The sequence below is a fragment of the Megalobrama amblycephala genome, linkage group LG8 (genome assembly GCF_018812025.1).
Source record: "Megalobrama amblycephala isolate DHTTF-2021 linkage group LG8, ASM1881202v1, whole genome shotgun sequence".
In the NCBI taxonomy this organism is placed as follows: domain Eukaryota; kingdom Metazoa; phylum Chordata; class Actinopteri; order Cypriniformes; family Xenocyprididae; genus Megalobrama; species Megalobrama amblycephala.
In genome coordinates, this window is record NC_063051.1 from 16,217,953 (window position 1) to 16,243,210 (window position 25,258).

At 38.6% G+C, this 25,258-nt stretch overlaps 1 protein-coding gene and 3 non-coding genes across 4 annotated transcripts; 1 reads left to right on the forward strand and 3 right to left on the reverse strand.

Annotated features, from left to right (window-relative positions):
- Positions 1 to 5,969: 5,969 nt before the first annotated feature.
- trnag-ucc lies at positions 5,970 to 6,041 on the reverse strand. The gene has a single exon. It is a non-coding gene; the product is annotated as a tRNA-Gly (tRNA).
- Positions 6,042 to 6,196: 155 nt separating this feature from the next.
- Positions 6,197 to 6,268, reverse strand: trnap-ugg. Its single transcript has one exon. It is a non-coding gene; the product is annotated as a tRNA-Pro (tRNA).
- A 206-nt stretch (positions 6,269 to 6,474) lies between these two features.
- Positions 6,475 to 6,548, forward strand: trnai-aau. The gene has a single exon. It is a non-coding gene; the product is annotated as a tRNA-Ile (tRNA).
- A 1,273-nt stretch (positions 6,549 to 7,821) lies between these two features.
- On the reverse strand, positions 7,822 to 24,587 carry hdlbpa (high density lipoprotein binding protein a). Its single transcript, XM_048199639.1, has 28 exons — positions 24,451 to 24,587; positions 23,177 to 23,248; positions 21,420 to 21,534; positions 21,169 to 21,332; positions 20,865 to 21,080; positions 20,248 to 20,454; positions 19,924 to 20,139; positions 19,568 to 19,774; positions 19,295 to 19,402; positions 18,082 to 18,186; positions 17,889 to 17,967; positions 17,666 to 17,805; positions 17,227 to 17,331; positions 17,020 to 17,133; positions 15,234 to 15,320; positions 15,026 to 15,157; positions 13,832 to 14,050; positions 13,434 to 13,655; positions 13,104 to 13,322; positions 12,849 to 12,987; positions 10,626 to 10,774; positions 10,426 to 10,530; positions 10,131 to 10,265; positions 9,860 to 10,003; positions 9,564 to 9,743; positions 9,292 to 9,408; positions 9,049 to 9,189; positions 7,822 to 8,902 (listed from the first exon to the last, which is right to left on the reverse strand). The coding sequence occupies exons 3-28, from the start codon at positions 21,493 to 21,495 to the stop codon at positions 8,810 to 8,812; spliced, it is 3,819 nt and encodes a 1,272-aa protein (XP_048055596.1). The 5' UTR covers positions 21,496 to 21,534; positions 23,177 to 23,248; positions 24,451 to 24,587; the 3' UTR covers positions 7,822 to 8,809.
- Positions 24,588 to 25,258: the final 671 nt, after the last annotated feature.

The following is a 25,258-nucleotide window of genomic DNA, read 5'->3' on the forward strand; positions in this document are numbered from 1 at the left end:
GATGTACAGTGAAAAAAGTACAACTTAATTCAATAATGTTATGAGATTCTTTAAATATTTTTGAATATACAAATAAGAAATGTTGGTGGGAAATGTATACTTTTAAACATGAAATTAAACCGCCAGTAGATGGCGGCAAGTGACCGTCTTAATGAGTGAGCCACTGATTCATTTTTTCAAACGATTCATTCAAAAGGCTGAATCATTCATGAATGAATCAGTTGTTTATGATTGGGCCATTGAATCTTCACTCAATTCGTTCAAAACACTGAATCATTCGAGACGGCTGAGCGCAGCTGGAGATGCGCTGCTTCTGCTTTGTTTGGAACTATTTTCGCTGCTACAATAGAACAAAAAACTGGCAATATTGCACCTAAAACGTAAGTAATTAATATTAACTACGTGTTTATTGAACTGTTGTATGAAAGTGTCATTTTTGAACAAGTGTCAATTTCAATCAAGGTGATATGGAATTCAGCACTTTCGGTCGTGTGATGCTTAACTTTATCATATGTCATAAATAGCTACCCCACATACCGAATTTTTATTGCAACATGATAACTGAGTTTCTTTGTGTGATCCTCAACAGCGCAATAGGCTATCACCGCCAATATACATCATATATCCACTATAATCGGCACTTAAGCTAAATGAATCATTCTCGCGTTTTGGTTGTTATTGACGTTTTAATCAAGCTACTTATCTGGTCAGGCAAGTAAAATTCTCTTTCACATCAAAAAATCTACTTGTCCTGCAGTCCCGGACAAGCGTATGTCGAGTCCTGGTAAGCGTGCCGGGGCTCAGCCCCGGCCCAATTTAACCCCTGCAGACATACAAATAAGTTACTTGCGCATGCAAGCAGGATGCGTTTACCTGTGGAGCAACTTCCATAACGACAACTTAATGTAAACTTAGTATTATTATAATAATCAGATAGAGTTGGGTTTCTTCTCTTTTTTTAAACGTAGGGGCGTCAAAGACCGAAGAAAATCGAAGAGACCACAAATTTGGGAGGATGGTCCCAAATGCACATCTAGGCCTACTCGTATATCCGTTCGACAGGTGGTGTAACAATAAGGCGCTTTTCATTTTGGATCATAATAATTTTACGTGTTCCTAACTAGGGCTGTCGCGCTTAAGGAATTTCTTTTGCGGTATTTTTGAGTGACTCAATCGAGATTTGCGGTATTACCGCTAATATATATATTAGTGAGTGTGTGTGTGTGTGTGTGTGTGTGTGTGTGTGTGTGTGTGTATATATATATATATATATATATATATATATATATATATATATATATATATATATATATATATATATATATATAAAAAAATCTGTGTAACGAGGTCATATTCAATAATGAAACTAAATGGAGCGTTGAAACAGGAAGTGAACAGGAGATAATGTCAAAATAAGGGTCTACATAACAGCATAAACCTGACAATAACATCTTTTGGCTATTGTTATATGTAAAATAGTTAGTTCCGATTCTCGAATCTGACTAAACGAGACTTTCTGCTAATATTTCTCGAGTATAAGCAGAACTTCTCATCTCTGCGCGTTAGACGGACTGTCAGTCAGTGCGGTTACATTGTTGCGCCACAAGGTGGCGACAAGGGACTGTCTTTGAGTCTTTAAACCGTTCATTCAACTGCAAGTTCAAAAACGATAATTCATTCAAAGATGCAAAGAAACACGCTGTTGAAATAATTTTAACTTTGAGCTCCACTTTATACGGCTCAGCTGTCAGCTGACTAGTAATACGTCGATGCTAGATTTCGCTATCCTTGGACACAACCGTTTTTCACGATTATATGTCTCGGCCTCAATGACAGATGCAGGTAATCGCACGCGCTCAGTCGATCTCTCTCACATGCACTGTCTGTTTAGGCTTGTTTAGTGCTAATCTACGAGCCTCTGTACAAATAACCATGGTAGATATTATGCTATCATTATTAACTTATTTAATATTTAGTTCACATGCATGATGAAGTGTTAAACGAGAAGGACATAATCTTTCAAAAAACAGAAAACATGCAACTATCGCGGTTGCTGCGGTTTTTGCAGTCCTCTGCGGTTATTGCGACAGCAATATTCCTAACTTCACAAGCGTGCGTAATATAATAATAATTAATCCATAACAATTGTAGTCTTATCTAATTTTTACATTTTTTTTTTTAGACATTATATCATTTAAAGGATTAGTTCACGTTCAAATGAAAATTACCACAAGTTTTATTCACCTCAAGCCATCCTAGGTGTAGCCTATATGACTTTATTCTTTCTGATGAACACAATCGGAGATCGGAGCTTTATAATGGCTCCGGGGTTAATAAAGGCCTTCTAAAGTGAAGCGATACATTTGTGGAAAAAAAATAAATAAATCCATATACAAGTTAAATATCTAGCTTCCACCAGACTGCCTTCAGTATTCAACTTAAGAAGAAAGCGCAACACCTCTCACAGTTCAAAAAGCTTACACTACATTTACATTTACATTTATGCATTTGGCTTACACTACGTCCTACGCCTTTCCTGTTCAACTTGCGGAAAAAGCTTAACTGACACGACGCCAGTTCCATTTTTTTCGCAACTTGAATACAGAAGGCGGACTGGAAGATAGATATTTTACATCATAACTTGTTAAATGTGGATTTTTTTTTTTAATACACAAGCGCATCGCATCGATTGCATACTGTTCATCCTAGCTAAATAGTATTTATGTCATACAGTTTTGAAACCTTTCTAAATTTCTAAGGATATCAATGTGAACACAATAACAGTATCTAATTTATAATTTTAAAATATCTCGACTCCTTTATGACTTACTCCATGACCTGAAACCAGGGGTGCTTCTCAATATCCCTCCTCGTTTCTTCACTCCTCCGTCCTCCATCCTATGACCCGGAAACCGATCAAACTCAGCCATCTTGAAGGACATCTCAATTCTCTAATTGCACCGCGGGGAGGCGAGGAACAAGAAGTGAGGGAGCTTAAGGAGGCATCTTGCTTTATTAAAGGGTTAGTTCACCCAAAAATGAAAATTATGTCATTAATGACTATATGTCCCGATCACGTTTTTTTGCCCTCGAGTCCGAGTCCGAGTCATTTGATTTTGAGTATCTACCGATACCGAGTCCCGATCCGATACTTCTATAATACATAAAAAAGAATAAAGAAGAGCGAAAAAACAGATCCAGGATCCAGGAACAGTGCTTTTCAGGTTTTTCAGGTATCTAACAGTAGTTTTCACGTACAGAAAATGGATAAAGTAATCAAATATAAAATATCACTGCATATTATCTTTACTGTATAAAATAAATAAAGATGAATCATTATTGAAGTTACAAAAGCTATTCAGTCAAGAGCCGTTAGTGATTTCTTTGTTATTTGTTGTTTGATTTAACATTAAATACAGGCAGGAGGAATAGTTTTTGTCCCTATAAGACATGCACGATCCAGTACATATACTGTTACACATGCGCTGTCTTTCTCGACTAATATACGTTCACTTAAGACATAACCGACTATGTTTGCTAGGATACTCGCTAAGACAGACATGTTGACATAATTTTTGTATGAATTTGTCCGCTGAAGCGCAAGACTTGAAAGAGAACTCAGTATTTGCACGCTGTCTGAGATAAGCGTGTGCGCGCTTCGGATGAGCGCACACAAATATTCTCACAGCGCGCGCGAGTTCTCTTTCGCGTCTTGTTCTTGAAGGTTTAAATCAGCAAGGCTTAAATGAGTTAGCGTAAACACCATAGACAGTAAAAGAAATGGACACAGCGACCCCATTGGAACTCAATTGAGTAGTATTTTAAAATGTAACGGCAGTACGCCATATTAAGATAATGCATACTATTGCCTGCGAGCTTCTCTTCCTGTCTGTACGGTAATTTCTCTACTGTGCGACAGAGAGTCGAGTGGTTATGACGCAATCGTTAGCCTATTTTTACAAAAACTGTTTCTACGGGGCCATAATGTAACATAGAAGGTAATGGAGCCCTTTATACATTGTCGTGTATCTTTAGAAATAAATAATGGACAAATGGAGTCTTTAAACGCCTCAGATGTAAAGTTATTCGCTGTCAAAGTGACGCCAAAATGAATGGGAGTCAATGGGATGCTAACGCAAGTGAAGTTCTGCTACAAGATGGCGGCACGCGGCCGACTTCAACTTCCGGTCGACTTCCTTGGGCACTGGTAAACACAGACAGCAACGTGTGCTGTTCAGGTCTCACCTGCGCTCGCCCGCTATCAACGCCCGGGTGATGACGGCGTACATGACTGGACATTAGAGCAGACGGCACTCGCAGTTAACGTTAACAGTTTGCAAAGAGTGACTGTTTTGTCCACGATTTCTGACTATCGTTGTTGTAACGTTTTGCGCATCCATCGACTGAAACATACATTATTTGAACTCTGTCTGTCTGTTTTCCACGTTGCTATTTTAAACAAACCGTATTAACCAATAGATGCGTAGTCATTCGAGATGGACCGCGGTGCAAGTGCGTACCGAACCGTAAGTGGAGAACCGTATGGTTAGATTTTTTACCGAGAACCGTTGCACCCCTAATACATATCCGAGTCCTGATCGGGAGGTAACGTCCGATTCCGATCGAGTCTGAAACCACGTGATCGGGCCCGATTTCCGATCACGTGATCGGATCTGGACATCCCTATTAATGACTCACCCGTTCCAAACCCGTAAGACCTCCGTTCATCTTCGGAACACAGTTTAAGTGACGCTGCTTCTTCTTCTTCTACGGCGGTTGGCATCCAGCTTATTGGTGCATTACCGCCCCCTTCTGCTCCGGAATGTGACGCGATTAGGACATCCGCGACATGCACACCTACGCACCATTTTAAAAAATATAGCAATACCAAAATACAAACAATGTAGAATAGCTTGAATACAGCGTGCGTCTCCCTCAGACTGTAAATGAAGCTCGGGCGCACTGCATAACACGTCATCAGCGTCACTGTCCGGAGCAGAAGGGGGCGGTAATGCACCAATAAGCTGGATGCCAACCGCCGTAGAAGAAGAAGCAGCGTCACTGTGGAAGAGAAGACAATGCTGAATAAAGTCGTAGTTTTTGTTATCTTTGGACCAAAATGTATTTTAGATGCTTCAAAAACTTCTAACTAACCCACTGATGTCACATGGATTACTTTGATGATGTTTTTATTACCTTTCTGGACATGGACAGTGCACCGTACCTACACTTTCAATGGAGGGACAGAAAGCTCTCGGACTAAATCTAAAATATCTTAAACTGTGTTCCGAAGATGAACGGAGGTCTTACGGGTTTGGAACGACATGAGGGTGAGTCATTAATGACATAATTTTCATTTTTGGGTGAACTAACCCTTTAATATTTATATGGGCAGATCCCTCCAGTGATGACACTTTGAAGTGACGCTAAAGGGAGTGAGGATATAATTTCACTTGATTCAATTCCTCCGTCCTTTGTCGTCTTTTCCTTGTGTCCTTCCCTTGCATCCTGAAGGGGTGGAGCTAAGACGTGAGGAAAGGTAACGAGCATGCACAAATAAGAATTGAGAAGCACCCCGAGTACCTAGGAGATGCATTTCCTCATGACTGAGTGTCTTATCTGAATTGGGCTGCAGACAAGTACAAATAAAATGGCAGTATTTTTAAGTTGGGAAAGACATTTGATTATTAGCTTCTACTTTGTTTGCAGTATAGATGATATGTGATCATCTTATGAAACAAGTTGATTGCAGTTATTCTCAAAAAAAAAAAAAAGGATTAGCTTGAATTGGCTTGTACCTTAAGGCAGTAGTTTGAGTTTTTTTGTTTTTGGTTTTTTTTCAGGCCACAAACTTGCATGATGTCCAGGAACTCTTTTTTTTTTGGACATTATATGAATATCCTATCTTTGGTGGTTCTGTGCGACAGGTATAACATCAAAATCAAATGAATGCATTGCAAAAGAAACTTTGCGTTGGCCGGGAATCGAACCCGGGTCAACTGCTTGGAAGGCAGCTATGCTAACCACTATACCACCAACGCATGAGCAGTGATGTTTCTTGTTGCTGTTGTTCATGTGACTCTGGAAAATCGTTTTATTTGTGTTTTTTGTAGAGTAGTCTGAAAATGCAAACTCAAATAAAATACAGCCATGTACACGTTTCTTCAGTTTGTTTTATAAACTCGACAAAAACTAAGGGCTCGTCCGGGATTTGAACCCGGGACCTCTCGCACCCAAAGCGAGAATCATACCCCTAGACCAACGAGCCATACTGATGCAATGTTTGTGCAGTTTTATGAATGATCTGTTGTGTGCCGGGCGTCTAGAAGATCCAAATAGATTTTGATTTTAATAAAACCCTGTAACAGAAGTGAGCCGTATCATGCGGTAGAAAAATGCCATAAAATACTGTTTAAGCATACAATCACATAGGGGAAACGTCTATAGTTTGTCCATTTCATATGTTCATAGCATGGCCGGTTAGCTCAGTTGGTTAGAGCGTGGTGCTAATAACGCCAAGGTCGCGGGTTCGATCCCCGTACTGGCCATAGTATTTTTTTTTCTTTTGCATGTACAAGAACCTAGATCAATTTAAACGGTATAACTTGTGAAAATTAGTTTTTGTAATTTCTCCTCTTAGTCTTCCATTGAAAATATGTATGAAAATCTAACATTTAATTAAAGTCATAAAACATTTTTTCCCTAAAATATATGTATTCCACAATTATTGGCACCCTTACAAATTCTGAGTAAAAATCTAACTTATGAATATAACACATGAATAGGATTATACTTATGTTTTTAAGAACACTTAAGTGATAAATCATGACTTCATGATTCACTGGGCTCTAAATATGAAGTAACTAAATTTATAGTCATCCATCAATATGGGAAAAGACCTAGTAAGAATACAGTAATTATGTGAAAAAAAATGTTGAGCTGCACAAATCATAAAATGGCTAAGATGATAGTTTAAATATTTGGAATTTTCTAATTTCCACTCTTTGGGCAAGAATTAAAAAGTTAGAAATAGGAACAATCTACCTGGAAGAGGATGTGCGTCTATATTGGCCCCACACATACTGAGGAGGATGGTTTGAGTCACCAAACAAACTGTAAGGATCAAAGTCAGAGAACTGTAGATGCTAGTTGGGTCTTGGAGTCAGAAAGTCTCCAAAATTATGATTAGACCTCACCTATATAACTATAACTTGTTTGGGTAGGCTGCAAAAAAAAAAAAAAAAAAAAAAAAGCCTTTGGTGACAAACAGCAATCACATGCACCTACTAGAACTTTTAGTGGGACTAGGTTTCATGACCAGAGATGAGACCAAAATAAAGATGAGACCACAGAATGAAGTTTTTGCCATGGATATACAGTAGCAGTCCCCTGACCCAAACCCAATAAAAACCTGTGGGATGAGCTGAAGCACAACTGAATAGCTCCATGTCAATTCTAGTGAATTTAAGTGTATGTATTCTATCAACTATATTCTCTCAACCAAAGAATCCAATTCTACCCTGGTTTCATGTGGGTTTACAAAGGTCTGACTTTGACTTAGCATACTATTATATACAGGATATACAGACAGGGGAAATGTTTACGGTTAACAAATGGACAAACATTTTTTGGAAAAAAAAAAAAAAAATATATGTGATAACTCATTTTCAGCAACACCCAACCAGCATTTACCACAAAGTTTATGGCTGGAGGGTTAGATGGGATCCTTCCATGTGGACAATTCTAACTCTGCCCATACACAAAGTCTACATTCTCATTGGTTATTGAGCATGTGTAAGAAATCAGTCTCACCCCAACAAGTCCAGATACATTTTCGATTTTTATTTTCCTTTTTGGACAGTTTATTTTCCAGTGTTATCCATAATCGTTTCCTTTGTCATTTTTGCATAATTCTTATAAGGCTATTAAGAGGGCCATTGCTATGGTTTCAGACCAACCTGCATAGCAATTGGAAGACAAAAAAAGGGGGCTGGACACTGACCCATTAGCAAGAATGAGTAAAACATGACATTACTTGACATTTCATTGGCACAAAATGGTCTTTTTTTTTTTTCCATCCTTCCAAATATTATAATCTTTAATAAACAATTTCTGAATATCAAAAACTAAATGAAAAAGAATAAGCTGTTTAGTGTACGCTTTAGAGACTTTGGGGAACCATGGGACTTCTACTGCACAAGCAACTACATCCCTGGGACTTCCAAAGCAAATGGCAGTTTGAAAATACTTTTGTAGTGAAAGTCCCTCTTTTAAGTCGGAAAGTTGTAAAGGCTGCATGGAATCCGTTCCCGGAGTCAGGGAATCAGGGATGGTGACAGAGACAAGCGAAATGTCTGCAACAAAATGGCTACCCTAGGGAACGAGGCAAAAGTACAGCTGGTTACCCATTTCCTATGAATGAATCTGACTTCAACCAGAAGCAACATCTTTCAGAGGTATACAGTATATTTTTCCCAAACCCCATTGCAAAGGCAACTATGAGACAGAGCAGCTTAATAAACCCAGAAAATAACCTTTGTAATGAAATAATGTTTTTGTAATTAAGTCATATCAAAAATCACTTAAACCTGGATCATTACAGATCTGAAGCATGGTCAGGAGTACTTTTGTTTTCCTTCAATTTGTGAATAATCAAGACCCTTATTAGCAGAAGTAATTTGAGCAGAGGAACTGTGCTGATATATTGGGGGTCAGAGGAAGTGGTCAGTCCACATCCAAATGGGTCAAATGAGGGATAATAGTAAGGGGAAAACCAGGAGGTTGCAACATAACCATTGAAGGACACATTTTAAAAACGTTTGGGTCCCCATGGAGATGATCTTGCAGTAGCCACAGGTGCACCAAAACTGGGGAATTCCTCAGAGCTGCTCATATCCGGAGCCTAAATCCAAAAACACAGGTGACGCAAGTTAAATTCCTCTGTTAGAATTATGCATAAACCTATAGCTTAATTTCAGTCATTAACTCATGATTGATTTTAACTTTGCAGCAGATTATGGCACTCAAGACATAATAGTTTACCTTTACCTTTTCACTGCCAGTGGCCCAAGGAGCCTCCCGCACAACAAAGCCCTTGGATGGGCCACGAGGTTCTTCCATGCTGGAGGCAGTGGAACCAGAAGGCTTCATATAGGCCATTTTGGCTTCATTTTCAACTACGTCGGACATCTGAGGGTAAAGATGACAAAAATAAATCAATAGTTTTTGTAAATTCAGTACTTTAAAATAAATACTTTTTTCTTCTTCTGCCAAAGTGTAGCATAATCTTACATATTCTTCCTCCAGGTTCAGAAGGTGATCAATGGCTTCATCAACATGCTCTGGACGGCCAGTCACTGTCACTAAATTTGGATCTGCAGCTCCACTCTGAGGGAACCGAACATCAACCTGGAAAATACAAAATATATAGAATATGTACAAACATCTATTAAAAGTACATAAAAAAACAAAAAAAAACAAACACCATTCAAAACAGAAGTCAAATACTTAGTCCTAAAATTTTTTTTTTTAAAAAGCAAGATGTGACACCAATACCATCTCACCTTAAACTCATCCATGATCTTGCGGATTCCCTTGCCGCGTGCCCCTATGATGCGAGCGTGGACTCTGCTGTCCAGGGTGATGTCTTCAGAGATCATTTCCTCCAGTTCATCCACTATAGCCTGAATGGCATCACGTGCCGCCACAGCATTCTGCTCATAGCCAGTAATGGTAATCTGATCCTAAAAGACCAAAATATAAAAGGTTGCCCATGTTTTCAAAAAAAAAAAAAAAAAAAAAAAAAAAAAAAAAAAAAGGAAAATGTTGCTTTATTGGTTTTTAGGCTCCAGTCTGTTACCTGATTCTCATCATTTTTCTCTGGAAACTGAATGTTGACCTCATGCTCATTGCGGATTTGGGTGATTATGGCACCCTTGCGTCCAATAATCTTGGGGTGATACTTGGGATCCACAGTGATGGTCAGCTTGAAGCTCCTGAGAGCCTGCGGACAAAAATATATAATTTTTTTTTTTTTTTTAAATCATATTATGTTTTATATTATTTATATTAATTACAGAGTGGAAATAATTTGAACAACGTTTCATTTGTAATTTAGACTTCAAACTCACTCGATCCTCCTGTTCAGCCTGTAGCTCTTTGACACGCTCAAGAAGACCCTCTTTAGCGCGGTCAAGGTGGGTGGACAGGCCAGTAATGGAGATAATGTGAGACTGTAACTCATGAGCAGGCACTTGAATATTAACCTGTAGGAAAACATTTGTCAGGAACGACAGGACAAAACTAAATAAAAAAACCCTATAATATGCTGTAAAAACCTAAAAATGCAATGCATATCTCTAACCACTTGTAAATGCAGCGATACAGGTTTATAATTCCACTGAAATTAGCCATAAAGAGACCAACCTCAAACTCATCCATCATCTTGCGAATTCCGCTTCCTTTTTGGCCAATGATGTAGCGATGAAGCTCAAAAGGCACTTCCACCGCAATGGTCACAGGAACCAAAGCCTAAAACGACATTTTTTTTTAAACATTTGACAAGATGCACCTCAACACAAATCAGAACTACTGTGTACAATGGAAATACATGCAGGCAGTCGCACCTTTAGCGCCTCAACAGCAGCTTCACACCTCTCTTTGCGGCCAGAGAGCACAATGACATCACACTTCTTTGGGGCCAAAGGATCAATAGGTTCTTTCACCTCTCCATTAGCTTCTCCATTCTCCTGAACTGGAGCATCAGCTGATGGAGCTGAAACAAAGGCCGCAGATTTGACTTTAGAGGCCACAGAAATTAAAAACAGGCATGCAATTCTGTTAGCATGTTCTGCGGAAAAAGACTGGTCAAAGGTGGCGTTGAATATAAAGATGAATGCAAAGCTAATTAAAACATTAAAGAGTAATGTTTTCCCCTTGAGGTAAACTTGAAACGTGTTAAAACAAAGATTTTTCCTTGCCATTCTTTCATCTTTCCTTGCCATTAGTTCATGACCATAAAACAATCAGCCATAAAATGGAACATATATATATTTTTATAATAAATATTTTATATATATTTTTTTATAATATAATATAATATAAATATTAAGAGTTCAAATTCAAGTGGCTCACTAGGAGGCCTCAGCAAACTTTGGATAAGTGTCTGCTACATGTATAAATGTAAATGTTCCAAGGGGTACAGAATGACTTAAAAGGGTCAAAATCAAATTGTATTTCATCTTTTGGTATCAGATCTTTGTACTATAAAAATATACTTTAAAAGCTTTTGGATTAACAAGTTCTGAAACTTAAGATCAGAAAATGACTCGTTTCAGATTGTCACATTATTGTCATCGTGAGATAAAACTCCACCTCTTCAGAAGATCAATAACTACTTCTAATTCATTGTCTCTTTAGCCCCGCCCATCGAATCATGCATGTCATGTAGTAGTAAATACGAGAGACGCAAACACAGGTTTACTCCAGCAACAAAACCATAGAGATGCCTCTGAGGATTACAAGACGTTTTGAAGTGCCAAGTTGTGGAAGGTGTGCATTGCCATCCTTGTGATACTAACATTATGAAAGCATGGATGAACTATTTTTAAAGATGTTCCAGTCAGATTTCATCAGTAAGACACTTTTTGTTTGTTTTCTTCATTTTTCTGGGGATTCATTTTTAAACAAGACAGTTTGAAGATGGCTTTTTAGAGAGACTGAAAATAAAAGATGCAGTGCCAATTATTGGTCCGACATGTCGCAAAACACAAGTGTGAGTAACAGTGTTTTTACCATGTGTCACTATTGCTTTGTCTGCAAGAGATCATTTTATATGTACTGATTATTTACAGTACACTGTAGTGCCGCAGTCAAACTAAACTGTTGTGATTTGCTGTTCTTTGCTTCAGCATTTATGTGGTTAATGTGGAGGATTCCCAGATATGGAAGAAAGCACAAAGAGAATGCTGCTTTTGCTTAAAAAGACTAAAAGAACGACAGTGTGACAAACAAAGGTACGTTCATTCAGAATTTACAAGTTACAATTATAACTGTAATAACTCCAAGTATTTAAACTTTATTTGCCAAAACTAAGAATTATAAAGCATTAGGTAATACGCATAAATGTTTCACATTGTTGGCCAATGTTTCAACTACGTATCTCAAGATATTTTTCAACATCAGTAGTTTTCAAAACAATTCCACATGTGTAATGGAGGGGGCGTTGAAAATTATTTTAATATGCAAAACTGTTACCCAATCATAGCAGTGGGTGTTTACTTCCAAGTCTTGAATGCGGCACGCCCATCAAAATGGAGTGTTTCAAAGAGAGGGTCAAAAACAGGATAGAAAATAGCTTATTACTTCTAATTTAGGATTTTGTTTTTATGACCTCAGAGAACATTATAATATGTTGAAAAAAAAAATGCAGTTCATGACAACTTAAAGCATTTAATTAAATTAATGAAAAATAATCAAGATGCAAACGTGTTTTTGAAGAACAAACTTCTAGAAAATAGAACATGCCTCACAAAACAATAAATTGAGTGAACTATGCCAATTTAGAAATACATTTTAGAAACCAGTAGCTGTCAATTACAACAGAAATACCAGGAAAAAGCTTCCCCACATCTTACTCTTATTGTTAGTTATATCAAATTGCCATCACTGATGTGTAAAAGTAAGTGTTAATGTGATATCACAACCACGAAGATTAAGAATCCATTTTTGAGCTTCAGCTTCAAAACTCTGTCTTATTGTGAGTTGAGGCTTTCATTTCAAAAGATCAAGAAACATTTGATTTTCCATGATATGACCTTTTCATTATTGACAGTCGCTGTGGTATTTACCTTGCTGGTCCTCCCTGTCTGGAAACTTGATCTGCACATTGTGGTCTTTAGTGATCTGCTGTATGCGAGAGCCCTTCGGCCCCATTATGGAGCGGTGGAACTTCTGAGGGATCACACACTCCATGGTCACTTGCGCATCCTGCAGATTTAGAAGAACGTATAGTCAGTTACCTCCTTAAAACGCCAAAATAACTGCAGTTGTCTGAGATGGGAACTGCATTCATTTATTGCATGCAGATTGTTACATCTACTCACCAAATCATCAATCAACTCCAGCATGCGTTTCTTTGCAGCCTCCACACAATCTTTGGCTCCCTTTAGGGTGACCTTATCACTCTGTGAGGCAGTTCGGGGGAAACTGACAATAACGCCACCATACTCATCAGCGATGTCCCTCAGGACTTGGCCACGACGTGCCACGAAGAAACGATGGTGCTTGGGATCAACGATCATGGAATCCTCTACGACATTATCCTGATATCAGAAATATGATTTAAGAATCAGAGCAAGTGGAAACCATTCAGAAGATACTAAGTTTTAATTGATCATCAGTGTTCGGGCTAAAATGGATCACGGGGGACTAACCAAGCTCTTAATGAGTGCTTCCAGCTCCTTCTGTGCTTCTGCTACAGCTTCCTCCGTACCGATGACTGTGATCAGCTCCTGATCCTTATCTTCAGCAGTAGGGAAGATGATCCTGGCGCCTGTGCTGTCCCGTACCTTGCGGATATTTCCACCTCCTTTTCCAATAAGGAACTTGTGGTATTCAGGTTTGGCACGAAGCTCAACTGTGTGGCTTTTAGTTTGCTATTGAAAACAAGTAGATTAAAGTAGATTAAGTTGTTTTTAGAGCAACAATCACTGGTCTTGTGTTAAAAGCAGTTTGAATACTTGTACTCACAAAGCCTGTGCCCAAATGACATTCCAAGCTTAACATCAGTAGGTTTCAAGTTCTTCAAGGAAACCCATCCCTTCAAACATACCTTCTCTTCTGCCAGGGACAGCAGCTGTTTCTTGGCTTTCTCTACCTCCTCCGCTGGGCCTCTGATTGTCACTGCATCGATGCCAGAGCCCTCTGTTGGGAAATGGATGTGCACACCACCACACTCCTCCATGATGGAACGCACAAAACGCCCCTTGGAACCAATTAGGGAATTGTGTAGTTTTGAGGGGATGGACACCTCTACTTCTGTAATATTCGCCTGCATAAATATTTGAGAACAATGAATAAAATCTCTTCCATCCAAATACACATACTATTCAAATTTTTGGGGTGTGTAATATTCTTAAAAGAAGTCTCTTATGCTCACCAAGGTTGCATTTATTTGAGCAAAAATACAATAAAAACCGTTTTCAAAAATACAAAATTCTTACAGTCCCCAAATTTTTCAAATGCCCTTATTATGCTACTTTAAAAGGTTCCTAATTTTGTTTTGGAGGTCTCTTACAATAGGTTTACATGCATCTACAGCCAAAAACATTTTCATTTTCTCTTAATATACATTGCACATCACCTCCTTTCTTATTGTCTGAAAACTGTTCAAAGATTCTGTCTCTCTAAACCCTCCTTTCTGAGAGCCTATTCTGCTCTGACTGGTCAGATGGCCAGAGTATGTTTTGATTGGTCTACTTACAGCGTGTCAGAAACAAAACGCCCATTACCACACCTGAATTTCAGCTCCAGAAGCTTCCTCAGCACTTGTATACACAGTGTAAAACTTACACCATTACTGTTCATATCACTATCAATTCGAGCTAGAGTTCTCATCCTTATGAAGTGCAGCAAAGTGTCTTCTCGACATGTCAACAACATGAACTAAACTTCCAGGCCTCAGCTACAACTACAGTATTTGAGGGCAAGTCAAAGTAGACGTTGTTTGGGGGCAGCCAATGAAGACCATAGACTGGAATTATGCAAATGTTTAACAAACCTATGTAGGAATTATTGACAACTTGTTTCGGCAGTACTAATTAGATTCTTTGTTTTAGGAGACAACTATTTGTTGTGCACTTTGATCCTTACATCTTTGCCGACCTTTTCCATTCACAAACAGCTATACTGCAGACTGCATTAATGGTAATACTCAGAAAAGCATAATAGAGGCACTTTAACACAAGTGTGATGGACTTCACATTAAGGTCGATTTCAGGGGAGGGAAAAAAAAAAAAAACCTCACCAGTTCTTTCTGAATGGCAAGGATCCTGTTTTTTGCTGCCTCACAGTTTGCCTTCTTCCCAGTGATGACAATCATTTCAGAGTTACTGTTTTCCGCAGGCAGATCAATCTTAGTGTTAGTCTCTTCACGAATCTAAGAAAGAAAAAGTGCCAGTAAGTAAACTGTCTGAGAATGGATGAATGTGCAAGTCTAAAAAGTAACTACTCACTTTCTTTATATTTGCTCCTCCTTTGCCAATTATGTTTTTGTGGAATTGCTTGAAAATGGGAACTGAGACAGAAAAACTGTTCTCAACCTGGAAAAAACAACAAGTAGGGCAGTTTAAGAAAATGCTAAAATTGACAATGGTGTCATTTAACAAGACTGTTAAGCTCAAAACATGGAGCCTTTAAACTCCATTTAATAGTGTGCACCAGCACAGGTGGTCAACATAGGTACTACAAAGTTTCATTCTTGTCCAGTGTCTGTGTTGACAGATAAAAATGCCTTTGTAATCATTTAAACTAGAGCTGCGTGCATCTCTTAACCCGGCCACACAAGTGCTTATCAATGTGGGAGACTATTGTTGTTACAGTCTCCAGTAATTTGTTGTTGCCAAACTTCACATTGCACGCTGTATGCATAGCCTAGTGTACGCGTAAAAACTTAAGCATACTTTGGGCTTTGAGGCCATTCACACCATAACTATATAGTTAACTTTTATAATTATAATAAGAAATAGGGAAGACCAAAAAAAAAGAAAAATCACACCCCAACTTTAAAGGGGTTGAGCATTTAAAGTGGCAGAAAACAGAACTGCTGCCCTTGCTTTAAAATATAAAGATAATAGATATAATAAACTATACAATTGTCCATTGGTGTGGACACAAATATAGTTATCACTTTTGATGTGAGTGGGCATTTACATGACAGTGACAAGGGGTGTATCAATCAGCTCCCTTGTTTAGTAGTAAGTGCACTGACCAAGGATTTTCAAAGGGGTTTTCCAGAAAGCAAGGTTATCTTACAGTCATACATACCATGAATTCTCAGTTGATTAACCCAAACCTTGTTTACTCGAGGTATGGTGGTTACAAAAACGCGTCTGGGAGTAAGTTCAGCCAATTCAGAATATGTTCAGAATATGTAAATATGTTTAACGGCGATTTACATACTTCGTGAATATCGCCTATTTAATGGTTATGCAATCATTTTTCAATCTTTTTTCGTTTAATCACTGTGAATAACTACTATATTGTTTGTTTGATGCTAATTATATAATAAAAAAAGATTCATTAAAGTGAATAACAGCCTGTGCTTGCAAAGATAACATGGCTGTATAAGTTTATTTTTTTTATGTTTAATCATTTTGCTTCCACGTTGTTTGAAAGGCAAGATATATATTTTTTATTTTAGAAATGCATAGCAAAAAAAAAAAAAAAAAAAAAAAAAAAATGTCTGAATACAGATCAATGATTCGTGAGATGAGAATTATATATTAATTGTGCGCGCACACACACATTCACACAGTATTATGCACAATCTGTCACACCCACTGGAGTCTCATCAATAGGGCACCTCTGAAGTAAAATAACCCTGGAACAGAACCAGCAGGTTGTGTTCAGAGAGCAAGTTGCTATGGCTACTTGCATACCGTGAAAGTTACCTCCATTTTTGGAACCAAAAGTTGAGGTTATCCGCTTACTTGGCCTTACACAGACCCAGGTATGTCACATAACCTGCTTTCTGGAATGCTCCCCAAGACTTTTAAGTAACATAGAAGATGGACAGTAAACTAAAACAATCAAAACAATGATATTGAACAAAAATAGTGCTGTTGCGGAGTCACATTTTAATATAACCAGGTGATTGTGTTGTGTGAATCAACGCTCAGATGTCTGGTGAATCAAAACCCTTGCAAATGTGTCAGTGTTCCTGATACATTGATTCACAACATCAGCAGTAGAAATAGACAGCAATAGAAAACTCAGGAAAAATTTGAAAAATGTGTTTACCATTTCAGCCACCATTTTCTGCATAAACTTTGTGCATTTTTCCACCTCAGTGCGAGGCCCACGCAGTTGTACAATGTCACTTTTCTGCGTTGGGTCAGGGAAGTTGATTATGACCTGAAAGCAAGGGGGAAGAAATGTTATTTCTCTATCAAACGTACACAAAAATATGCAACTGGAAAAATATGCCATGTAACCTAAAACAATTACCTCAGGGAACTTATCCCGAACTTCCTTAATTTTCTCCCCTTTCTGTCCGATGATGGCTCGATGAAAACGTTGTTCAATGATCATGTCCTTTGTACGCTCATTCTCCTGTTGAAATCATGACGTTTTTAGAGACTTTAAGTCAAGTGTTGCCAGGCAACTCCTGCAAATAACCCAGTGGATTTTGAGGCTGTAGAGCCTACAGATGTTTTTTTTTTTTTTTTTTTTTTTTTTTTTTTTTTTTTTTCGCACCGACACACATTCACCTGACTCCACTTTAAGAATTATGATAAACTTACTGCAGACAGAAATGATAAAGTAAACCATTTAAACAAACGCAACCATTACACAAATATAACAAGTGGTAAACCTTAACTGAAAGAACACTGAAGAGAGAACAGTAAACAGAGCCTTTATTCAATTACAAATCCATCCAACTTGCCATGCGTGACGCTAGCTCCAGCAGCTCCTTCTTGGCCTCCTGCACGCCCTGGGGGTCACCCTCGATACGGATAAGGTTACTCTTCTCATTGTCAGGTGGAATGCGGACTGACACTTTGTGCTGTTCCTTTATGCGGTTAACTAGGTGTAGAGAGAAAAGCACATGTGTTATGTGTTTGCAAAATATCCGCTTTAGACATCACAACAGCTGTATGTATACTCACTGTTTGCACCGCCTTTCCCAATTAAATGTCGGTGGAACTTGGGGTCCACACTTATTTCAGTGTAGTCCATTCGACTAACCTATAAAGAACACATGAAAACCAGCCAAACTGTTTAGAACACACTGAGGCAAAAATTTAACAAAGCAAGTGGAAGCCTATAATTGTCATGTAATAGGGAGATTAGTCTTCTTACCAGATCTGTAACAATTTCTTCAATCTGGCCCTGTACTATCTGTACATCTTTGGTGGGACCCTCCAAGGTGATCTTGTCCTCTCCCTCAGTGAACTCAATGTGCACCTGTTAACAAAGCATCACAGGGTTAATTCACCCAAAATTCCATCAGTTACTCACCCTCATGTCATTCCAGACAAGATAATATTTGTTAATCTTCGGAACAACAAAAGACAACATTCTAAAAAAAAAAAAAAGCCTGAAAGATTACTTTCCCTCCACTGAAAACCCATTCCAACAAAATTTTATGCTTCAAAAAGTTCATAAAGACAGTATAAAAGTAATCCATAAAAAAAATAAATAAAAAAAAAACAAGCGGTTTAATCCAAGTCTTCTGAAGACACACAATCACTTATTTAATCTAGGCTTTTAAGTCACATATGCACATAGATCAATGCACCAACATAGAGCAAGGCTGCTTGCTTGACCCATGAACTAATGAGGTTTGTTCTTATTCTTTCCCCGCCATTGATGGAATTCTGTCATTTATGACAATGCTTCCCCAACATGGACAATTTTCCGGCAATCCATGTTTTAACCGTTACACGCTAGGGGGACACTATTACAACTTTTCTGAAAGAGTACAGAATCTCTGGATCAAAAAAGTAACAAAGCAGCAGAAACCAGTGATAGAAGCATTGCTTACACACATAAGCTAACGCGATCAAACATTAAAAATCAAAACTGCCTAACATCACAGGATGAAATAAACCCAAGAAGAGGTATAGGACTGTGCAAGCTTTGGGGGTGTTGAGAGACTCGATCTACCCCATCCCTTTTCATAATTGTTCGGAATCCGTTCCGGATGTGGTCTGACAAAAAAGTGATTCTAAGGTTTTTGCTTGATGTTGTCTTTAATAAAACTTACCCACATTCAAGTGTTAATAAAAAAATTAAAAAAAAATACATGAAACTTTGTTTAATAGTAGAGGCTCTGTTCTTTCTTTTGACATATTATATGTTCAGATATTCATACAAAATATTCTAGGGACTAAAATGAACTACCTGTGCTGGTTGATGCAATTACTGTGACCTTTGAACTGTCACTTTGACATGTGACTCTGGTCAAAAACATCTGTTGAAAATAAGATACATCTACACATGCCCCTCACTGAGCAAGACGATAGAGATTCAGGCCAAGCACTCTGATGTGACTAGGGAAAAGTTGACTCGCCTTGGGCATTTGCTGCGTGATCTTTGCCAGATTCTGTCCTTTCTTGCCAATTATGAAACGATGAAGCCAAGAGGGAGCAGAGACTGAGGACACAGTGTAGCTGTTGGCCTGTACAGAGAAAGTAAGGGTCAAAGGTTAGTCAAATTGATAGCATTTCTACAGTTACATTTAATACGTTTCTTAAATTAAAGCTAAAAGAAAAGTGCAAAAATAGCTTGAGGGAAAGAATTCTTGTACTGAAACAGAGAGGGGGAGGAAAACAGGCTTGTTTACCTTGGCATACACTTCAGTGAGTGCCTGGCCCAGCCGGTCTGGCTCCCCGCGCAGGATTACTGTCTCTGAGCTGCTGTCGAGGGGTGGGATCTCGACCGAAACGCCGGTCCTGTCCAGGATCTCTTGCAGGGTGTTACCCTTAGGCCCAATCACATACTTGTGCTGAGATTTCTTCACCTCCACTGCAATAGTGGTTGCATTCTTCTTCTGAAATGAGCAAAAGGCCACATTTTAAACGCTCTCCTGAGTAGCTTTCAAGTTTATCATTACTTCTTTCACATGAATATGTGGTCCAATAAGTTAAGATGATTTGGAAAAGTCAATAAAAGTCCATTAATTATTCTATCATTGCTCACCTTCTCCTCATAAATCTTCTTGATCTTGGCTATGGCCAGGGCCACCTGCTCTTTTTCCCCAGTGATGACAATCTCCGTTTTGTTCACACTGGGTGGAGGGACATTAATGCGGGCTCCCGTCTCCTGCATCAACTCCCCCACCAGCTTGTTATAAGCTCCAGTGATGAAGGGGTGGTACACCTTTTCAATGTTCATTCTCTCCACAGCACGCTTATCCTGCAAATAATTGAAAACCTCATCATCATCACCACCATCTTTTAGGTTTAATATCTGATACATAACTGTGTGATAGAGTTAAACAATTAATCGAATAAAGTTCCAAACCTGCTCAGCAGAGATGAGCAGGATCTCATGCTTGGCCTTCTCCAAGCCTTCCTTGGTTCCAGAGATCTTGATCAGGTTACTGGGGTCTTCGGGTCTAGGGATCTGGATCTTGGTGGCAGTCTTCAGCTCGAGCTCCTGCAGCTTCTCCCCACTCTTGCCGATGACAAAGCGATGATGTTCTTTGGGGATGGCCACAGTAGCTGAAGCCTGTTGTAAAGTAAAGTATTTACAGAAGTTACTAGGGATATACAACCATTATAATTCTGGGAGATACCGACAAGCTGATAAGTTTTTTTCATGACCAATAGCGATAATTTGTCAATATTAAAATTCTATGCTATTATCTAAATAAAAGTAAAAAAAAAAAAAAAAAAAAAAGCAAGTGTTTAAACAGTACAAGTAAAATGGATAATCATTTTGAGATTTGCTAAACATTACCAAATTTATTAAATTAGCGTTTTAAAAAGATGAAATGGCTTCAACTTTCAAAATAACAAATACGGGCAGATAACCAATATCATGCCAGTATCTTGTGTCTTTCTATAAGCTTCCCAAAACACATTATAAGCATAAAACTGTTGAAAGATTTATTTTTTTAAATACTAAATTTATATTACCTGAGTCTGCAGTCGGGACACAATCTCTTTGCGGGCTTTCATGACAGCGTCATGTTTCCCAGAGACCATTATGGAGAGGCCTTGGTCTTTAGCCATGGAGAGTTCCAGGTGGGCTCCAGTCTTGTGCATGATATCAAGACACACTTTAGCCTGGTCTCCTTCTCCAAACTGGTTTATGTCCTTGTACTTGCGCTCTTCCAGAGGCACATGGAAAACCTGTATTTATCAAAGCGGAAAACAGTCAAACCAATGAACAAACGTTCCCCAGGTAAGAAAGTGACTGTAACTAGCTTGATCGCCGTACCTGGGTAATTATTGAGGACTTGAGAGGTTTAAGTTTAGATGTCCAGGCATTTCCAGTCTCCTGTACCCCCTCTGGCAAAGGCTTTTCAGGCAGAGGGGGAAAGGCATCCTTGTAGGTGGGGAGGCTATCCTCATCTTCAGCACCGCTAGAGCCCGCCACAGCAGCTAACAGGGAGAGATAGACAACATTCAACATTAGCTTTGCCAGAGAATGATTACGGACATGTCAAAATGGATAAAACCACCACTTACCTTTGACCTGCTCTGGCAGAAGGCCACTGCGATGCTCATTAAAGCTTTCTTGCGTAAGTACAGCGACTGAGCTCATGGTCGAAATCCCACGTTTACACGGAGTCCGAGTGTGCCACTAAGAAAGGAAGAGCTCAGCCGATTACTACATAAAGGAACAGTGCCTGGCAGAAGTTACGACCAAGATAAAACAAAATACACCCTGGCAGTTAAGATATAAACCATTTGTCAACATGGGTAGAGCTTAAACTTTTCATGATTACAGATTTAAGTCTGCATGATATAAATCCATGCCATCTAATTTTGTAATTGCATGTTATTGATCTTATGAACGATTCATCCGTGTAGGTTCCATTTTTAACTTTTTTTTTTTTTACCTCAGAACATTTAATTAAACTTTCTTAACGTGATCTTCCAGTGAAATGACAGACTTTTCTCTGGTGACATATGCCGGGCTTCTCCAATCACTTACTCCACTTAAACCATGCCCCTTTCTTGCATTCTGCCCCATCCAAAACAAAAACAAATTATAGAACCAAGTCACCACCCTACTCTTTTTCGATCATTAATTTCACTCATATATATATATATATATATATATATATATATATATATATATACAGAAAAAAAGATCTGTTGCTACTTCAGATTTCATCAAATCTTTAAAGAAAAGGGGGAAAAAAATATATTTTGCAAAACACATTCATGATTTCACAAAATAATGTGGTTTGTTCAGAGCAAAATAAGTGAACACTATCTGTAGGAGCAAATTTAAAACACTGTTAGGACTGATCCATTTTCTGGAAGGTCAAAGTTGCCCGTCTGTTACCTTGGACAAGGGCTAATTCTAAGCCATGGAGTTAGATGAACGAGCACTAAAGCTAAGAGGATTTCCCCACTAACCCTTATTTGTTGTACCCCTAGTATGCAGAGCAGCAGAAGAAAAGAAAAAAAAAAATTCTACTCCATAAATAAAAGTTCCAAAGCACACTCGCATTTAATTGAAAACATGCACGCCACACCTCAGTGAAACGTCTACTTGGCGGACTGCTCTCCTACTCCTCACACAGGACTGTTAAGAAAACTAAAAAGACAAGAACATAAAAGCTGAGGCTACTGTTACAGCCATGCAGCCTTGGTTCATGAAAGACCACTTATATTCGCTGCAGAAATTTCACCGTCAAAGACTCACAAGGCTCTTCAGGAGTAGGTAGTGAAAATGGTGTGCAGAAATTATACAGTAAAATGGAAGACTATCATCTATAGATGGAGTAACCCTTGGGATAACTGGCTAATCACACTTGTATTAAGTCATACAACATTCCTTCCAGTTCTCTCGGACAATCTGGCTCCTCAACCCCCCACCCCCCAAATGCAAACTCCAAACCTCTCTACACAGTACAAGGCTGTTTTAATGTGCTTCTCTGCATGCCCCTGGCAGGGCCTCTTCCTCTACAGGCCTCCTTAAGACTTGGACCCAGAGGCTAAACACATACATACAGCTCCTCAAGGCAGATCAAAAGCACTCCACGGGAGTTGATCCATGAACCAAACACTAAAAATCCTTCAGATGCTCAAATGACACATTTAATCATGTGACCACTCATAAGATGTGATTTGATCTTTAATGATCACAGCAAACAACTTGTGACCCATGGCTACAAACACTAGACAAACAAAGATCTTGCAGTTCAAAGCAAACATTAGGCCTGTCAGCAAATTAATCTAGCAGGAACAAAGGCGGTGGTCAATAATCTTACCAGCTAAATGGTCAGTTACCAGATAATCCGTCCTGTAAAGCTGCCCGTTCGTGTCAGCCTGCCAGCTTTTGCCTAAAGACAAAACAGATCAAAGGAAAAGGGGGGAGAAAAAAAAAAAAAAAATCAGACTGTCACTGATGCAAAACCGCTTTAGTTTGCCAGAACTTAGTTACACGTGGCATTATTTGTTTGCATTTCATCTGACGTTGCATACTTCTTTAAATACATGCAAATGTGACTCATTAAAGCTACAAATAGGAACTAAAAGACTGATAAATCTTGCTGCACCTACTTATGATCCTCGTTCACGGAGTTTCAAAATATTAAATCATAACCATGCTTAAAGATACATTGAATATACTCGAAAATACATGTGTATAAACTCTTTAAATAAGCAAGACAAAACAAAAAAACAAATGTGTGTCTTTAAGTGTTGAAAAGGCCCTCTCGCGTCTTGCTAACGTGGCCATTCCTGCGTATGTCAGATTTAAATATGGCGGATTTAACGTTACATTTTCTCTCAGAATGATACATGAGGGGAAATGGAATAATAGTTTAACGTATGTTCAATAAAAACAATGTTTTGTGTGTATAAAAAACGACTTTTGGATGTAAAATCTTCACACTGCTGTATACATGCGCGCTACGTCAACTCATGACACGCCATGCTAACGGCTAACGGAGTAGGAAAGACGGATTTCTCGTTTAACACTTAATTTCTCAACAATTCACAGCTAGAAATATTTAAATCCCGGGAGAGGTGGATGGGTACATATTTAATGGAATTAGTAGTGTCTGTCGTTGTAAGGTACGCCAGTTTTTGTGGTTTACGGAGATAAAAAACTTGTCCTGGCTAGACACCAACTCCAGTAAACTTTGAGCTGCGCGTGCGCGATAGTGACACGTACACCAGCTAGCGCAAGCGCTAACACACTGGATTAGAAAAACTTTACTCTTATTGATCCATTATAACCTAATACTCCGAGAATGACAACGCCTAACAAATATACACTGAAAACACGAGCTTTGCTGATGGCCTAGTGTGAATGTTTAATCAAGATCAGCATTAGTGACTGTCCACACAAAGTCCACGTAGGCATTAGAGCAAAGGGTGAAACAGTGGGGAGAAATTGACATGGAGTCGAGCCAGAGCACATTTTCACGGCAGAAAATTCCCCTAACGATATACGTGTATCAGACGTCAAGAAGAAGCAATGCAGACGTTTGGATGTATAACATACGCACACTGATTTGCAGAATGAAGAGTGACTTACTTGTGTTTGTGTTCCCGTCTGCCCTGTATGGTGCAGAAGCTCGTAGTGAAACTCCACTGGCGAAAGGGAGGAGCAGCAGCCAGTGAGTTATATAGCTCAAGCCTCCTCCAATCACATTCCCTCACGTCACATTCCACGTACAGATCATGCATTTCTCCCAAGACGGTGGTACGGTGTTATAAAATGTAGTAGTGGGGATTTGTCGATTCATCTCAGTAAGAATCTTTTGAATCTTTTCATCAGAAAGATTCGTTCACTCGTTCGTTCTTTCTGCAGGTTACATCAGCAATAGGTGGCTATAATTCAGTATGTTGTGTATTATGAATCATTCGTTAAAAAAACACCGACCTAAAGCAAAACAACTCATACTGTCTTTTGTTAAAACGTATGTAAAAAAAAAAAAAATTACTTAATCTACTAAGCAACTAAAATTAATTGTGATTTAGATTCAGTACCTCGAATCTTTTGAATCCTTTCACCAAAAGATTCGTCACTGATTCGTGCTTTCTGCAAGTTACATCAGCAGGTGGCGTTAAATGACTATATTTTTGTGTATGAATCAGTCATTGAATCATTCATTAATACACACCGACCAAAGTCAGATCAACTCATACTGTATTTTATTAAAACATACATACAAATATAGCCTACTAAAATACTTAATCTACTAATTAAATAGGCCGAATTATATAAACTCACAATTCTGACTTTTGTTCTCAGAATTGTGAGTTTATATCTCGTAATTCTGACTTTATAACATGCAATTGCGAGTTATAAAATAAAAATTGTGAGATATAAACTCGCAATT

Excerpts from the sequence above, each read along its gene's own strand:
- hdlbpa (XM_048199639.1), bottom strand. The coding sequence starts at position 21,495 with ATGAGCTCAGTCGCTGTACTTACGCAAGAAAGCTTTAATGAGCATCGC. Across the intron at positions 12,988-13,103 it reads TGGAGTTGATTGATGATTTG|GATGCGCAAGTGACCATGGA; the intron begins GTGAGTAGATGT and ends CTAAATCTGCAG. Across the intron at positions 10,004-10,130 it reads AGGCTGAACAGGAGGATCGA|GCTCTCAGGAGCTTCAAGCT; the intron begins GTGAGTTTGAAG and ends TTTTGTCCGCAG.